The 18,450-nt window shown below is 37.3% G+C and overlaps 1 protein-coding gene across 1 annotated transcript in view; it reads left to right on the forward strand.

The window, feature by feature from the left end:
- noi (splicing factor 3a subunit 3 noi) overlaps positions 1-18,450 on the forward strand; it is a 51,171-nt gene that overhangs the window by 15,945 nt on the left and 16,776 nt on the right. Inside the window, exons 7-10 of the mRNA XM_083137446.1 lie at positions 3,663-3,799; positions 6,809-6,964; positions 8,023-8,206; positions 14,977-15,087. Of these exons, the coding sequence (XP_082993572.1) occupies positions 3,663-3,799; positions 6,809-6,964; positions 8,023-8,206; positions 14,977-15,087 (588 nt within the window). The remainder of the gene's footprint in view (positions 1-3,662; positions 3,800-6,808; positions 6,965-8,022; positions 8,207-14,976; positions 15,088-18,450) is intronic.

Below are 18,450 nucleotides of genomic sequence, written 5' to 3' on the forward strand. Positions count from 1 at the left end.
GCTAATTTGCAAAGATGGGGATGAGTGATGAAATTGATGAATGGACATTAACAAACAACCAAGCCCGAGTGGGATTTGAACCTGGGACCCTTGGCATCTTGGATTCAACTTCAGTATTTTAAATAAGAAGGTGGGTGGGCATGTGATACGTGAAAATGGGTTACAATTTCAAGAGAAACACGTTAATATGATTGATTTTGTTACAAACCTTATCCAGTGTCCCTCCTTCCCTGTATTATGTTTGGACCTGTTCTATTCCTGTTTCACCATCTGTAAATGCTTTAGACCATCATTTCTCAACTTATCGGTAGAGGCACATATTTTTGGTAAATAAGAAAGCAAAATTTCGGTATAAAAACAGTTAATTTCGGGTGCAAAAGCTGTAAATAAAATAAAATATCGGTGTTATAGCGGTGAAAAATTGGATGAAAAGTGGTATATAAAAATACATTTTGGTTTTAAAATTGTGAATATAATCCTAAATTTGATTTGAAAACTACACTTATTCCACAGAATTAACATTTCACTTCTAATAGCACATTTATGTAGTTATCAGAGTATTAAGTTTATTTCTGTGTAAAGGAGTCCATTTTCGCTTCTCCAATATTAACAGCAGAATTAAACAATTTTCCAGGAATTGCATAACTCTCAGGATAATTCAGACCTCCGAAGGTGTCGCATCGGTGAATAAACCCTGAATTTCGTGTTTCAGAGTTAATTTCGCTTTTTGCAGTTCATTTCGCATTATTTCGTGACAAAACATGGTCACAAAATGCATCTCACACCTTTCAAAAACATGAAAAATTAACACTACAATGTGTTTTTTCGTCAAAAACGAAATATGCATGCCCCTACCTATCGGGCATGACCACTTCTTGGTCCCAAAGGAGCATTTGGTGGGTCACGAACTCGGACTCGAAAATTTATTTACTGTCTCTTTAGAACCTATTAAATTTAAATTACTTACATTTTGTTTTAACAATTTAAATTCAACCTGTGTTGTACGTAAACTGTACATTTCTTTTCTAGAATGAGGTATGTGTAATTTCTTTAAGCAAGCATAAAAGAGGGTTTCGTAAAGTACTCGATGTTAGCAAAAATATGATTATAAACTGAGTGCACACCCCTGCAAGTAATTCTGCTGGTGCCCATTCTTTTGGGCTCCATGAAGTGTAATATCCTTTAAGGTGGGTCCCGGACTGAAAAGGCTGAGAACCACTGCTTTAGACAGATGTTTCCATATTTATGGACCAACCTGTATTATCATATTTTTTCTTCTGTAAATAAAGTGAGCCACAAGGATTTCAGTGTATTGTAGTTGGAGCAAAAGGCCTCAACAGTTTAGCAACCAACTACTTAAATTTTTTGCAGATGGTCCACAATGGCATTCTTTGTAACAAAAAAAAACCCTTGTACCTGTAGTGACTACATCTTTCAATGTTTCAACATATTTTACAACATGTCTCTTTATTTACTAAGTTACAGTGCATTTTAGTTTGTTCTTTTACAAAGATATGTGAAATATGTTGAAAGGGTTTAATCATTACAAGCAGAGTTTTCCGTAAGTTCTTGTAGAAAACAGGCCATCTAAAAGAGGTTATTTGATACGAAATGCCCACACACCAGGTTAGTAGGTAGTGTCCATAATCTCAACACTCAGTGTTCGAATGCTCATAACTAGGGAGACGATTTTAAGGTGCAAAATTATGGTTGGGGAAGGAAAAAAAATGCTCTGAAAATGTTTTTAAAAAGGTGCTGATAAAATGTCATTATTCAATGCTCTCTTTTTCTGTACCTTCTATATATAAAGTGCACGGACCACATAGAGACCTGTGGTTCTGCCGAATAGGTTTTGTTGAAGTTTGTGTTTTCTCTCGCGGGTTTTTCTACATTATTTTGGGAACTATTGGGGCTGCAATGATTATACGTATTATACCATTTTATAGCTCTCATTTTGCTGTACAAAATGAGACTAGGATTTTATTTAGCTGCTCAAGAAGAGTGAACATCATTTATTTTTCTGTCTAATTTTTTAACAAAACATGACAGAAGAGGAAGGAGGTAAAAGGGGGATAAATGTGCTCATCTCACAAAAAGGTGCAATGAAGTGTTTTCATTTTACTTGATTTCATGTACTAAAACACATATTTCAAAGAAGCGCTATGAAAACAGCTATATTCAAACAAGAACACTTGTTCGAATCACATCGCCAGGAAAGCTACAATTCCTAACAGCTATATGTTTTAACCTTAAAATCCGTTCCTTACTCATAACAAACATTTTTTTTCAGTGGCCAGGCCAGTGCAAGTTACAAGTACATGCTCAAAATACTGAAGGTGAAAGGATGACTTTTCCTCTTTATTAACTATTAAGTTCCTCACATTCCTAGGGTATGAGAAATATATTTTTTAATGACTGATTTCATATATATCATTTTAAAAAATATCTTACATTTCTCATTGTGGACGACTTGTTTTTAGGACAACATCCTTTGCTTATGGAGTGCAAGTGTAGTTCTAGACCAACCCTAGTTTTGGAAGGAACCAGAATTATGTGGGTTTTTGGCTTTATTATTTTTAATTGGACTGTTTCAAGTTTATAACTTCAAGTTTTGTTTTTCTCAGTTTTTAAATTATTGTGAACTGTGTACAAATAGATATTGCTGCATGAATTAATCTGAAATCTAAGATACAAAAATATATCAAACATTTATTCACCTGTATACCACATACTTATAACAGGGCTTGACCTGGCAGTTGTCTGGGTTAATGGCATCACAAAGATGTGACAAGGCAATGCAAGGGTCAGGTAGATGACGGAATGTTGGAGCTTTGTACTTCGTGGGGTTGTAGGTATTATCTTTCAACTTGGTTTTCAAAGGCATGATTATGTATTTATATACAATGGTATCACACTCTGTTCCTCAACAAGAGTGTCACCATGGTGACTTTAAGTCACCTTCCTATCTCTTCTCGTGCTTCCAGTTTCTTCACAAAATTCATGATCGCGACACCAGATGACATAGCTCCTCATCTCTCTATCCCTGTACACAAATCAAACTTCTTCTCCAACTCTTTCTCCATATCAGCTGTATGGCTGTGGAATCAGTTTCCAAAAAGCACTAGAACAGCAAGCTCCATCCCTTCCTTCAGCAGACGTGTTCGCCACTCTCTTCAGAGTACTCGTTAGATCATCCCCTGTCAAGCAGACTGAAAGGCATATGCAAGTGAATGAATTCTTAAAAAATACCTGTAATTACTTAAATACAATTTTAAATTTTGGATTTTATATTTCGTATTTTGTATATCATATATTTTGCATTTTTTGTGCTATATTCAGCATGTTAAGACTTGTATGTATGAGGATAATGTGTGTGTCTGGGGGGGGGTGTATGTGGACATATTTGAAATGACTTAATGTACTTTGTGTTTAATATAATAATATATAATTTAATGTACGTATATGGTTGAGTGAAAGAAAAAGCTTTGTACGGCCTTAACTCCACCATTTAAAACAAGACGTTAATAAATAAATAAATATAAAAAATGGTAATATACCTCATAATAATAATAATAAAAACTGTTCATGTGTCACACTGTAGCATTTGTCTTCTTTCTATATTTCTTAATTTATTTACAATCCATTATCCTGTACATTTGCAGAAAGAAGCAGGGAGTGCTTTGACCCACGTCGGAGCTCACTTGGATTTATCAGCATTTTCTTCATGGGAAGAATTGGCATCCCTTGGGTTAGATCGACTGAAATCTGCTTTAATGGCATTGGGTTTAAAATGTGGTGGGTAAGTAGATGTTATATTATGTATATTTTTTTGTACAGCTCTCTAATAAGATAGTATTTTTAGTGTGTTTGACATGGGCAAATCGAAAGGTGGATAATTTTTAATTTAAAGTTATTTCCTAATTTACAGAGGCAATATAAAGTCTCTCATTTTTAGAATTTTTCAGTAGTACAAGTGTCAGCACAAATGTTCAGAGATATATCTTAGTTTAAATTCCACATTTTTTTGTGAACTTGGAGAGAAAGGAGACAGTGTGAAATCGTGGCTTGAGAAAAAGAGAGAGAAAGAAAGGCAGATGCACAAACAAAAACAAAGTTTTATCTTTTTCATTTGTCACAAATAATATTATACATCACCAGACTTTACTAAACAGCATTTGATTTGTTTAAACCTTTTTTTCCCTACATATGTATCTTGAAGACAGCAGGAGAAAAAACATTTTTGTAACCAAGGGTACAATATCTTTTGTAGAAGATTTAATTTCACTCGCTATTCATCACAATATAGTTTGTGTTTTTTTCCTTTCATATTGTCAGCATAACATAACAGCCCATGAGGGCCAAGACCTACCCATTGACTGCTGGCCTCACTCCCACATGCCTCAGCAGAGGTGGACAATCATCCAACCAGTTACAGGGTGACGTGTGGTCAGCATGATGAACCGCCAGTTGTTGTAGGTTTTCATGACTGGGTTGCGTTACTCATTTGTAACTCACGATTTTTTTCACGCTGGTGGGTGGCATCATACACTGGCGGAAATCTCAGGAGAAAAGTTGTTATGCTTCCCAAGGAGACTCGAACCAACATACATCCCATAGCCTGAGCCCAAACCCTGACATCTTGGTCTGCACAGCCACGGTGCGGGACATATTGTCAGCATAAAGATACAATAAAAAAAAAAAGAAGAAAAGCAAGAGTTTGCAAGTTCAGGATAAAAGAGCTTGTTCAGCTGACCTTGATTTCTTAGATGCCAATACAGGGTTGATTTTTCAGTTCATCAGCATTGCAAAGTCCATTTTATGTAATTGCTCAGGTTTTGTATAGATGCATACCATTTCTAGAGGCATGCATATTTCGTTTTTGACGAAAACATGAAATGTGAAATAACACATTGTAATGTTAATTTTTCATGTTTGTAAAAAGGTGTTAGGTGCATTTTCCTACCCTGTTTTGTCACAAAATGATGCGAAATGAACTGCAAAATGCGAAATAGACTCTTAAGCATGAAATTTGCTGTTTATATACCGACGCAACACTGTCTGAAGTATGCTGTGAGTTATGCAATTCACGGAAGATTGATTAATTCTGCTGTAAATATTTGAGATGCAAAAATGGACCCCTTTATACAGGAATAAACTTAATGTTCTGGTAATGATTTAATCTGCTATTAAAAGGGATATGTTTATTTTGTGTAATAGTGCAGTTTTTAAATCAAATTTGGGATTATATTCACATTTTTAAAACCAAAATGTCATTTTATATACCACTTTAACAGCGAAATTTCATTTTATTTACTGCTTTTGAACCCGAAATTGACACTGTTTTTGTACCGAAATTTTGCTTTTTTATTTACCAAAAATATGTGCCTCTAACCATTTCAAATCAGGCAATCAGTACCATAAGTAGGGCCCGGGACTTTATGTTAAAACATATTTCTTATTTGGCATTGGATCAAATACTGGGGTGAGATCTTTATGTACCTGATGAAAATCAGCCGAAAAAGACTGCATTTTTACAACATATTTCTTCAATTTTCTCCTAATAAGACATATTTCTGTTTAATTTCCTAAATGTCTTGCATATAATCAGTTATTTTATAATTTATTCTTCACACCATTAGCACAATGGAGAGTTTACATTTTCGAGGGCAGGATAAGTATATTACAGACAAAGAAGTTAAAAGCAGTACCAACTAGTACAGAACAATAAGACCTCCACCATTTTTTATCCTGCCGACAATTGATAGCAGTGTGAACTTTATTGAGAAAAAAATATTCTCTGTCATTGTTGTGTAGGCACGAGAATCACCGTAAACAAGTTTCAATTGTTCTTATTTCTTTATCTTTTTTTTTCGCTTCAAAAGTAAAAATAACATTTGGTACTTTGCAGCCCCTACTCTATCAGCAATCAAGTACGGGAGTTTCAAGATCACTTGTCTATTGAGCCATGCACATATCTGTGTGTATACTCTGTCCGAGCTATCTCTGAAGCAGGCGAACAGAAACACGTCTCTGCGGAAGTAGTGACGGGAGTCGGATCCACCACACAGTTTCCACAAAGGTGTACACGTGACATAATAATAAATGATAATTGCAGTGAACCACACAATATTTTGAGTATTTTTCCACTACATTCTTCGATTAAAGGGATTCTGAGTTCATTTCCTACCCCACCCCTACCCTAATTGATCTTCCCTGGAAGATACTGACTTCCCTTATAATGAGAAATTCGAAAGTACTGTTGTGCATATTTTTGCTTGACTGCTTTTTTCTAACATATTTTTAAATTTTTATTACATATTTTTCAATTTTTATGACATATTTTTCAATTTTTATGACATAATTGCATACATATTTTAGTTTTATAGGATAGATTTAAAAATCTCTATGCGATATACAGACATACATTAAAGGTTAAATTGTTTTTTCTGTATTATGAGATAAGAAAGTTACAGGCCTATGAAGAAGCGATCAGAAGTGCATATATTGAAAATAATGTACTTTTCATCAAAGCTATGCTATGAAGGAATGTCAGGTGGTCAAAACTTGCAGTCTTTTTTATTTGAAAGAACCACAATACTCTTTCATGGGAATAACACTAAATGAATGTTGAGAGAGTTGTGAGAAACTGGGAAAAGTTTTTTTTTTTCAGTTTTCAAACTATTTTGCTTGCAAGTACTCTAGCATTGTAGTATGGATTAATGTCTTCCCCTGATTAGTGCAATTATTGTCCTTAACAAAAACTTGGTTACAATTCCAATATAATTTGAGTACTGTTATTTTCTTCCAGCACACTTGAAGAGCGAGCACAGAGGTTGTTTACTACCAAAGGTAAAAAGGCCCTTGACCCTTCCTTGTTTGCTAAGAACAAGCCTGGCAAAGTGGGAAGAGGAAAGGAGGCAGAGAAGCAGAAGGAAATAGCTTCTCTGGAGTCCCAACTGTACAAGTAAGTCACATTCCTTTTTTGTTTTTTTGCCTTCCCTACACAATCATTGCTTTGAACTTTTAGCGGACAGAGCCTCGTGCACCTGTATTCTCATACAAACTTACTGCGAAGTCCAAAAAAAAAGTAGCTCGAGAACTAATTGTCATAGAGAGATGAAATGGGTTTTGTTTTCTTTTAACGGAGGTATAATTTATACATTGTGCCTTCCAATAATTAGTGTTAATGGAAGAAGAATAAGAAAACTGAATTTTTTAAAAGGAATTAATTAGTTTTTCATTATTCCTTTTTTGATCAAAGATTTGGATATTTGCAAGATATTCAGACTTTGAAAAGGGTCAGTCAGTAAATAAATTCAAAATTTCATATTTGTCATGTCCCACATGCATCTTTACTCCATTGAATAAAAATCTGTATAAAATCTGTTTTGCAATGTGAATTGACAATGATAATGGATTTTAAAAACAGGTGCAAAGAGCTTAAAACAAACATCAGTAATAAGAATAGTTGTTTTGCAAAATTGATAAGAACATTTTTTTGACAAATTTAAAAAATCTGAAAATTGAGAATTGTGATTAAAACCTTTGTGCCTACACTGTACTGAAATTTCATCACAATCAAACCACACATTTTTTATTTATAGAATTTTAAAGAGAGCAATCATTTTCAAAACTCGAAGAAAGTGACACTTTATTTGTTCTCATGATGATAAAAAATAGAAGGCATGATCGAAAAATTTGGTTTACATAGATTAACTCAGAATTGAATAAGCTAAATTTTGATGTAACTCGCTTTTATGTATGTCTACTGTGTAATTTTTAATTGGAGTCCAAACTCTAGTATCTATATTTTTTAATCCAATAGTAATTATAGTTGTTGAACTACACACACATAATTGAGGGCCCACTGTGCTTAAATGCACAATTTAAATCAAAATTTTGTAAAATGAATCTTGCAAATTGCATCAGAATCAATATAAGTCACTTAGATATTACTTGTAGCAGTGGGTTCGCAGTGTGTATACATTGACACTCCATGGAGATATGTTCTCTATGTTCCAGATTGGCAGAGCTTCTGTCTGAGCAACGTAATGCCACAAAAGAGAATGTCCAGAGGAAGCAGGCTCGCACTGAGGGGGAGAGAGATGATTCTGATGCGGAAATCAGTGCATCAGAGTCAGACGAAGAAGAGGATGCTGATATTCCATACAACCCTAAGAACCTTCCTCTGGGTTGGGATGGAAAGGTAAATATATTTTCACTTCTGTTTTGATGTATATAATATATTAGAACTGTAGAAAATAGAGATGCACTTTTTTTCCAAACCATTCTGGTATAAAATTCTTAACAAGGAGTGGGAGTAAGGCCAAAGAGGAGACCAAGATGTTGGTGGCAAGAGCAGATAGTAATGAATGTTAGGAGAACAACAAAGAATTTTATTTTCCTAAACAGTATACAAGATATGGTTACATAGAACTATTATTATTTTATGTATACGGATAAAAGTAGTCAACCTACTTTCGAAGGTATGCGCTTATGCCCTGGTACCTGAAAATTAACCCAGGGCATCAGTTCCGCAATTTTTTTACGGATTCCCCCGCTTTTCTTTGATTCATCCTTTATTTTGCTTTTTTTTATTACAATAATACACTGTGACATTGGCAAGAATGCCCCAGTGTGAAGAACCAAATTTGTTCGGTTTTCCTGAACAAAGTTGGTTTTACATCATTCTACAAGGTAAGAAGATTAAGATAAAGGTTAGAAATAGTAGGAAGTAAATAAGTGTTAGTGTTTAACATTAATATTATTTATGATCACAGATACGAAATTACATAAGTGTGTAATTGGGTGGGTAATGTTTTCTTAGGATAAGTTTTATTGTGTGTCGTGTGCATTAGTGTTGATGGATGAGATGAGGAATAGACATTAACACGATTCTATGAATGTTAAGCAGGGTCTATGTTCTAGTATGTTATGTTTGAGATAGTGAGAGTATTATTGGCTTTGAGATGTAAGTATTAATACTAGGAAGGGATATGGAAGAACGAGTGGTGCTTGATGCAAGGAGACTTGCGGGAGACCAGCAAGACTTGGTCGGGCTGGGATGAACATCGGTACGACAGTTGGTACCCGGGATATCATCAGGAAGGAAAGAGGTAGGGAGGAATTTCCTGGGAAGTATCGGGTACTTTAGTACGTTCAGTAGAGGAAATATGGAGAATTGTCAAGAATCAGTGAGAGAAGTTTGCAGAGGGTTTAGTAACGAGAATAAAGAAGGGGGTGTAAGATTACAGTTTAAGAAAGAAACAAAAAAGAAAAATCGGGGTTAAATTTGGTTGGTTCCTGGGTCGAATCCTTGCAGTGTTATCATTTACCTTTCTCCGGGAAGGCGTAACCTTTTTTTCGTTTTGGCGTATCACTGTCTTGTGTATTAGTGTGTCCTTCTTGATGTTCCTGTGCTAGGTTCTGCTTCATTATCCTCTTGGTGATCTTAGTCCTAAGGAGGGATGTCCTGTTGTTGAGTTTGTCGAAGGTGGATTCTTTGTGATCTTCTGGGGGGTATATTACATTCCGGAGGTAGGGGTTGAATGGGGAGGTGAGTGATGCCAGATTTGAAGAGGGAATGTTCCTCTTTCGACACCAGGTTTGTTAAGTCGTTTAGTAACGTAAAGTGCTCGGGATTTCTTATTAACTGGTACGTGTTGAAGTTTGGTAGCTTTTGTCTTAAATCTTCGATTTGTTTGTTCGATGTGTGGCAAAAGAAGGCTTTATGTTCCGGTGTGTCCGTCTCGGTTGTACATTTCAGGCATTTATCAGTGTCCCGTTAGGAAATGTATGAGACCTCTCGTGGGATGGAAATGGTCCATCGAAAATCATTCTTTTATGTTTGGAAGGAAGCTGTGAAGTCTCCTTCCTTGCGTAGCTTGTGTCCATTCCTGTTGCCAGACGCTAAACAAGTGGTGGTAAATTTCTGGTACCGTGGCAGGGCGTATTCCAATTAGTTTATAGATAACTATTTATTAGGATCCAAGAACCATGCTCGGAAGATATTTGAGCGCAATTTATGTGTGTGTCACAAAATTGTGTTATTTTGGTGATTGTTAGATTTCTGTTTAGGTTAATTATTGCTGCCATGGTTTGATTGCGGTCCTGAATTGTGTGAACGTTGAGTGGTGTGTGTATGGTTCTTGCATAAGAATTATGTCAGTGTGTTGCTCTTTGCAGTAATTGATTGTTTCAAGTGTTGCAAGCTTGCTTCTTCTGGTGTTGATCTGTGCAACACATACTTGTCGTTATGTATGAGTGCCGTACTAATTGGTGGCATCGGGGCCATTCGTTTGTTGCTATGAACTCCATCCTCCCGTGTGGCCTTACAAAGTCCGCGTAAACATCGTCAAGTACCAGGGACTCTCCGCGACGTCCGAAACCTGTCTCGGTTAGCCGGAGCAGCTCCTCTGTGTCAGTAAGAAGGTTGTAAGTTTTTAACGTTATCCTGTCTGTAAGCCTTGTTGTGTGTGTGTGGTTTCTTATCTATACATATACAAGACATACAAAATACGTAGGTTCAAATTAACAACGTAACTTTAATGCCTGGAAGCCATTCACGTACATCTTACACACGGTTACTACTACAACCAATCAATAACATGCTATAGAATACAAATTCTTCTTCTTCCTCTTATCATGCGTCTATCATCTCCTCCTGGAGTCTCTTTTTTTTTTTGTTTTAAGTGCTGGTCTCACCGTATCTATCAGGAGGTCTCCTAAGTCTATTCGATCTTCTGATTGGTGTGTGCCCAGCGTCTGTATATGGTTGGTTTTGGTTATCTCTTCCCTCTGCATCCTCCAGCTGTCCTTCTGGTATCGATTCATGGTTTGGATCAGGTAGATCTGTTGATGAAGGGTTTGGTTCACACTCACGTTTTTGTAGCCACCTGACGTGTACCGTTCGTGTCGATCCGTCGAACAACTGCACTTTATATATTAGGCTGTTGCCAACTCTAGACAATACCATTCCTGGTACATGCTTGGGCGAATTAACCTTCGGGGTCTGCACCCAGACTGGATCATTCGAAAGATATGCAAGATAAGTTTTGTCAAGTCTCTTCCTCTCTACTCGGACCCGCCGTGATCCAAGAAATGATGGGTGATCCACTCGCCTTTCCCGCTCAGTCATATATTTATGTCTCTTGTATCGTAGTTGGTACATCTTACACACGGTTACTACTACAACCAATCAATAACATGCTATAGAATACAAATTCTTCTTCTTCCTCTTATCATGCGTCTATCATCTCCTCCTGGAGTCTCTTTTTTTTTTTTGTTTTAAGTGCTGGTCTCACCGTATCTATCAGGAGGTCTCCTAAGTCTATTCGATCTTCTGATTGGTGTGTGCCCAGCGTCTGTATATGGTTGGTTTTGGTTATCTCTTCCCTCTGCATCCTCCAGCTGTCCTTCTGGTATCGATTCATGGTTTGGATCAGGTAGATCTGTTGATGAAGGGTTTGGTTCACACTCACGTTTTTGTAGCCACCTGACGTGTACCGTTCGTGTCGATCCGTCGAACAACTGCACTTTATATATTAGGCTGTTGCCAACTCTAGACAATACCATTCCTGGTACATGCTTGGGCGAATTAACCTTCGGGGTCTGCACCCAGACTGGATCATTCGAAAGATATGCAAGATAAGTTTTGTCAAGTCTCTTCCTCTCTACTCGGACCCGCCGTGATCCAAGAAATGATGGGTGATCCACTCGCCTTTCCCGCTCAGTCATATATTTATGTCTCTTGTATCGTAGTTGGTCACTTTGCCTTGATTCATCATACTTATCTCCCATTGCCTGTGTTCGAATTCCAGCTCTCTCTTCTCTCGCCTTCTGAGCCAACTGCCTCAGATGCTCTTCTTTATTCTCCTTTTCTTTCTGGTCAAGTTTCTTCTCCAGCTGTACTCTCAAACCTTCACTTTCCGGTATTTTAGTATTAATATCTGCGTTATCATTTTGTTTGGACCCCGTATTTGTGAACAATGTGTTACATTGTGCTAACAAGTTCCTCCAACCTGGATGAATACTGTCGAGCCATGAACGTCCAATCAACGGATAACGCAGTTCTTCTTCACACAATATAACCGGCAATTTATACAATACATCATTCAATGATAAATCCACTAAGGTTTGACCTTTCAACTTTAACGTATCATTATTCACGCCTCGTAACGTTAGTGAAGTAAATTGCGTTCGCCGATGAGGAAACAATTGTTTGAAAGAATTGTTATTAAACAGAGTAACTGTCGATCCAGTATCTAGTTCACATTGTACGATTCGTTTATCAATACACAGATTAACTATGCACGGTTCCGCTGACATAAGAACATTAGTGCCATCTACAACTTTTGTCTTTGGCTTGAAACTAACGCTCCTTGCTTTTGAACGATTGAGCGTAGCATCTTCCACTTGTGAATTGTCTGTGCTTGATGAAATAGTGCAAGTATTATCTTTTGGCAGATGAGAATCACTAACTTCAACGTGCAATAAAGACAAACCATGAAATTCATTATGTATGCTTTGTTCACCAACAATAGCGTCTAAAGGTTTAATATTGGACTTAGAAGTTTGATCCGAGGTAATTGTCTTACTCGTAAGTTTATGGTTCTTTTTCCTAAACTTGCATTTTACATGCCAATGACCTTTCTTTTTGCAAAATGAACATATCGAATATTTTGCTGGACAATGTCCAAGATCATGTCTTCTGGAACATCTATCACATTCTTCGGTGCTTTTATAACTTCTATTCTGAGGATTAACGAAGTTCTTTTTGTGTGCTTGCGAGGACTGGAAACATGGTTTAAATTTCTGTGTCCCAGAGAATGCAACTAGATTAGGACTATAATATTTTTCACTATGTATGAACATTTGTGTTTCCCGTTCAATTAATTCCATTTGAAGCACAATATCTTGACATTTTGCTGGAGTCAATGTAGGTTCAGACAGTAATTTCTTTCTAATGGCGTCAGACCGAACGCCTACAATTATCTGATCTACAATGGCTTCCTGTAAGTAATGGCCAAAACTACATTTAAGTCCTTGTTGCTTAACACGTACCATAAATTGTGTTGCATCCTCGCCGGTTTCCTGTATGCATTGCCTGAACTTGAAACGTTCCACATATTTGTTTGTTCTCTGGCCATAATGTTTAAGCAGATTGTCCTTGAGGGTCGAATACGTTTGCCGTTCGACTGGTTCAGGTGCAAGGATAGTCTTCAGCACTTTGAATGTTTCAGGTCCTATAACTGCAATCAGTATGGGCACCTTCCTGACTTCATTAACATCATGAGCCAAACAAGACTGTTCAAACCTCGTTAAATAATCTTCTATTTCTTCCGAATCTGGCCGGAACTCAGAGAATAAATTCAAACCGAACATATTCATAATTGTGGTCAACTAAATATCACAATATCGTAAACACAATCCGTATCGCATAATTTAAACTTTGTTCTTGTACAATTATTGTAATCTACGCCGTAGAGACAATTTGTATCGCACTGATTTGAATTTGCCCTTGTACAATTATTGTAAACGCTACACAAACCGTGCAATCTTGGTTTCTTACCGTAGAAATTGATCAAGCCGACACAATTTCTCCTTGCATAAACCTATGCTGGAATGATGATCGTTGCGTACTCTTCGTGACGTCTTCATCCATACTACTTCTTACGAAGGATTACCAAGAATATCCTGTACGACTGCGCCATAGATGTAAGCCTTGTTTTGTTGTGTGTGGTTTCTTATCTATACATATACAAGACATACAAAATACGTAGGTTCAAATTAACAACGTAACTTTAATGCCTGGAAGCCATTCACGTACATCTTACACACGGTTACTACTACAACCAATCAATAACATGCTATAGAATACAAATTCTTCTTCTTCCTCTTATCATGCGTCTATCACTGTCCACTGCTTCTGGTATGGGGAAGGTAATAGTTTTGCCCTGCTATGCTTCTTCCTGACTAGTAGTCTCAGTGCAGTAATGAGAATATCTCTCTCTTCTAGGTGTGAAAGATTCAAGTTGTGTTCGAAGTTTCTATATATTAGGTACGGATCCGAGGGATTGGGTGAGTGTTCTGGCGAGGGTGATGGAGGTTCCGAGTCAGTATCGAGATCGGTGTCATATATAAGTCAAGTGTGTCTTCTGCAGTGAGTTCAATTTTCTTGAATGTGAGAGGGGTGTGAGATGATGTGTCAGATGTAGGTGTTCATGTCAGAGCGGGTTTTATTACCTCAATTGGGGCAGAAGGAGTTGGAAAAGGGTCGTTGAGGATGGAATGGGTGTTTGTAGTGGATTTTAGGAGAAGAGGACAAGATTGGAACATCGTGTAAAGAGAGGAATGGTGGAACACCAGAAAAAATGTAGAGGCTTGACTTCTATGCCAACCCAGCCAGAGGCAAGAAATGGCGAATGATGATGATGATAACTTATGGTATAGACATATCATGAATCATGTATAGTCTATCCTAGTCAACAGTTGAACCACTCCACACCTCGTGATTACTCATTAGATACAAAGATGAAATTTTATGATCTTAAAAAGGTGTAGAGTGACTAGCTATGTGAGGTTGTGTTGTTGTGTATATATATTTTGATGTAGCTTGAAAAAGTTTTGGGAAACCAGAACGAAACATCGCAGATAAAATAAAATAAAACCACTAAAAATAACTGTGTTAGATTATTTTGCATCTACAAAAAGGTTGTTATGCAAACCTTTAAGAAGAACTTAAAAAGGAAGAAATTTTTTGTATCTTCCTACCTGCGAATGGAGTAAAACTATCGACAGTGATATTTGACATGAAAATAACGTATCCCTAGAGCCACATATTTATGGTAAATAAAAGATTAAGATTTCACTTGTATCTTTGCTCTTTTTGTGGCTACTCTTCTGATGAAACTAAATTTAGAAATCAGCATTTCTCTTTCTTCATGTGCATTAATCTAGTAAACTTCTTCTTTTTAGCCTATTCCATACTGGTTGTATAAACTCCATGGTTTGAACATCAGCTACAACTGTGAAATATGTGGTAATTACACTTACAAGGGACCAAAAGCATTTCAGAGGCACTTTGCTGTAAGTATGTTTCTGCTGTCTTAGAAGGAAATTGATTTTTCTAAGGTCATCAGTACTAAATACTAATCTGTTCACTGGTGATGAAGGAATTGAAATTATTAGTTTGTTGCGTGCATAATTTAATGGTAATGTAGCGAAGATGAATTTTTTTTTAGTTTTGAGGTGGAATTTGATTTGTGTATCGTAAATGAAAAATTGTGAGTCAACCAGGGATCAGACTAGCAAAGTTTCTAACATGAATTTGAGCTTAAATTTTATAATGGGACCAAAATAATTGGTGAGTGCCTGTGTGATGTACGCAACTACACAACAGCTTGTACAAGTGCAGAGTTGTAATACAGCTCCGAACAAACTTCAAGAAAGTGAGACCCTATCTTTCTCGCAATCTTGGTGACGTGTGAAGATGACCCATGTGGCCACCTCGTGCCCCTTCGATATTGCCAATTCTTTATAGGTCGGTGGTGGTTGGTGACAAATTCACTTCCCTAGGGAAAGTTCAGAAAGGAGAGTGAGAGGGGGAGTGATCAAGGAGAGGCACTAATTATTTACCAACAAAAAATGTTGCAAGGCCGCAAACATAGACCTGAACTGTGTATTTTCTCCTCCCCTCATGGTCTCCATCAATTCACATTAAATTATAACATTAATTGATTGTTTTCTTTATGTTGGCAAATTAAACTTGAAAAAATATCTTTCAAACCCGTATTCCTATGTAAGTTAAGTGATGAAACCAAGTAAGAAAATAAAAGCTGAACCACCTGTGCGAGAGAGTAAGAAGCAAACGAAACAATATTTCATTCTTTAACAACAATAACATCTTCAAAAAACAATGCATGCCTATATATTTGTCTTGTTAGACATTCTACAAATTATTTTTCATGGCTTACAGTGTCAGTTGGAATTCATTGTAATCAAAAATGGTAATTACAATTGAACTACTTAAATACTATAATAATAACAACTTCTAACCCTGAGCTTGATATTCTAGGCTTCATAAGCATTGAGATAAACTGTGTCACAAGGTTGGCTGCCCTGATGGTGTAATGGTAACATCGTCACCTTGTAATCAAGGGGTCCCAGTTCGATACCCAATGGGGCACATAGTGTTTCGGATCCCACATTAAACTGTAGGTCCAGTCCCGATTAGCCTTCTGTGCATAAAGTGGACTTCAAACTCAAATCAAATCAAATGTCTTACAAGGAGAGGCTAAGGCTTTGGAAGTTGAGTTTTGGACGGGAGTTTGTGTAGTGGTACGGTACCCTGTAGGCATTGATATGCCAAGGTGCTGGCTTGCGCTAGCCAACCATTTCTGAGAAAGAAAGAGTTCAAAGTTTTGAATCTTTCAAAGTGCACCTCATGTGGCAAAGATATTTTACAACTGCCAAGTGACCTGGTGGTGGTGTAAACAAAGTATAAGGTGTATTTTAATTACATGCTGAAAATATTTGAAGATTTTAAATAATGTATGTGTAGAATTTTTCTGTGATTTAGCGAAATTGATGATACAAATGGTCCATAAATTTTATATCTTTTATGAATCCACATACAGTCAACTCTCGATTCTATGACCCCGGGTATAACGACCCCCTCAAAGTAACGACCCTTTTCCCGGGAACCGTGAAAAATTTAGAAAAAAGTTGAAAATTTTGAGGAAAAAGTTGAAAAATTGGAAGGAAATCGGCCGAAAAATGCATTGTTTTTTTTCCACTCATTCCCTTCACGAGCGCTCTACCGCTCACAATTGGGTCTGAACTAAAAATAGACATCACCACACCATGATTGAGTGATAACCAATAACACTTGACCTCTACCCTCCCCTCCCTCAAGCGCACCAATTTACCCTGCACCCGACGGCCGCTACCCAACGTGCCAGGCTTGTTTTGCCACACTTTCTCTTGGATACGCGAGAAGAGAGATCGAATGTGCTTGGATGCTATTTTAAATCGACCTTGACTTGTTTTCCTTGTCCTAAGAGCTGCTGAAATCTAGCAGGTGAGGAGGGGGGGGGAGCAGCCCAAAATGACTGCTGGACTTGCAGTCTTTGCCAATGTGTATGGCAGGTCAAGCTCTTTCATCGATAAATACACCACCTTGAGAGATAAGATCGTAGGAATGTTCCAAAATACAGATGCGTGTCGCCTGGAAGTCTGGCCCATCTGTCCAGCTCTGACCTAGATTTCAGTAGGTTCCCGTGAGTGAGCAACTCTCGGCCTTGTAGCCGACAACTTCCATTAACCACTTTCATTCAAAACGTGTTCTTTGTTCCCTGCAACACTTCTTAAAGAAGCGAAACTGTTAGAGATAATCAAAGCCACATAGGCGAACTAAAGATCGTCAACCCGCTTAATGCGTTGTCATCCAGGTTTCCACAAAAGTTTACTTCGATCTTACGTGCATCATAACTCCCGTTTCCCACTTCATACGTTTTCCTAATTATGTCGTAATATCTGCCAAATAAGTGTTCCGTTGGCTGACTGGCTTCTCCCTTTTTTCCTGTCAGCAAAGGGAGGGAGGGGCGATTTTCTTGCTCGTGTGTGCACACGGGCTGATTACAGGTGAGGGTGGAAGTGGATCCACCCCTCTTCCTTTCCTTTGATGTCTAAAATGGGGCAACCAGTTTTGGATATATTCTTGAAAACTAACAAAAACAGTAAAAAAATAATAAAAAAAATTAACTCCCTCCCTTTTTCCCAGCTTATTCTCCACCACTGGTGTGCACGGCAATGTTGATAATTGCAGAATTCAGGTCCTTTTTTTTATGCTGTTGTCTGCATAGGAAATATTACCCGTATTATTGTCTGTTGCATGGTAAAACGTAAAGCAAGGGTCATTTCTTTCTTCTTTACACTGCTGTTAAAAGTTCCGTCTTCGACAGTTGCGTTATCTTTAAAATGCTGGAATTTTTCTCTTCCACCACCTGTTGCTCGAACTTCCAGCCGGTCTCCTTGTTTTTACGATGCAGCTGGCGCCAGTGTTTTGTCTAGCGTCTGCAAAGCTCTTGCTTGCCTATAAGAGCAATGACTCATCCAGCACGAAGGAAAAAGTTATTGTTTTGAATCGCAAAGCTGTTTTCGTTTGAGGATATCGAAATTCGATCTCCAGAAAGGAAAACAAGAGTTAAAATAACATCATGTTCTGCACCTTCTGATAAGCAAAACTGTAAATTTAATTTGCGCTTTTCTTCAGAACCATTCGTGTGAAGAAAAAAAAAAGTGCTCGATGTAGGAATGGTCGCTGAGATCCATTAAAAAGACATTATTCAAGGGGAAAACTTTTGGAGGAGTGGGTGTTTGACATCGAGAATACTCCTAAATCCAACATTAAATCATTGATTAACGTGAGAGTAAATAACGATCTACCAT

Source organism: Lepisma saccharinum, chromosome 16 (assembly GCF_977018435.1).
Source record: "Lepisma saccharinum chromosome 16, izLepSacc3.1, whole genome shotgun sequence".
NCBI lineage: Eukaryota > Metazoa > Arthropoda > Insecta > Zygentoma > Lepismatidae > Lepisma > Lepisma saccharinum.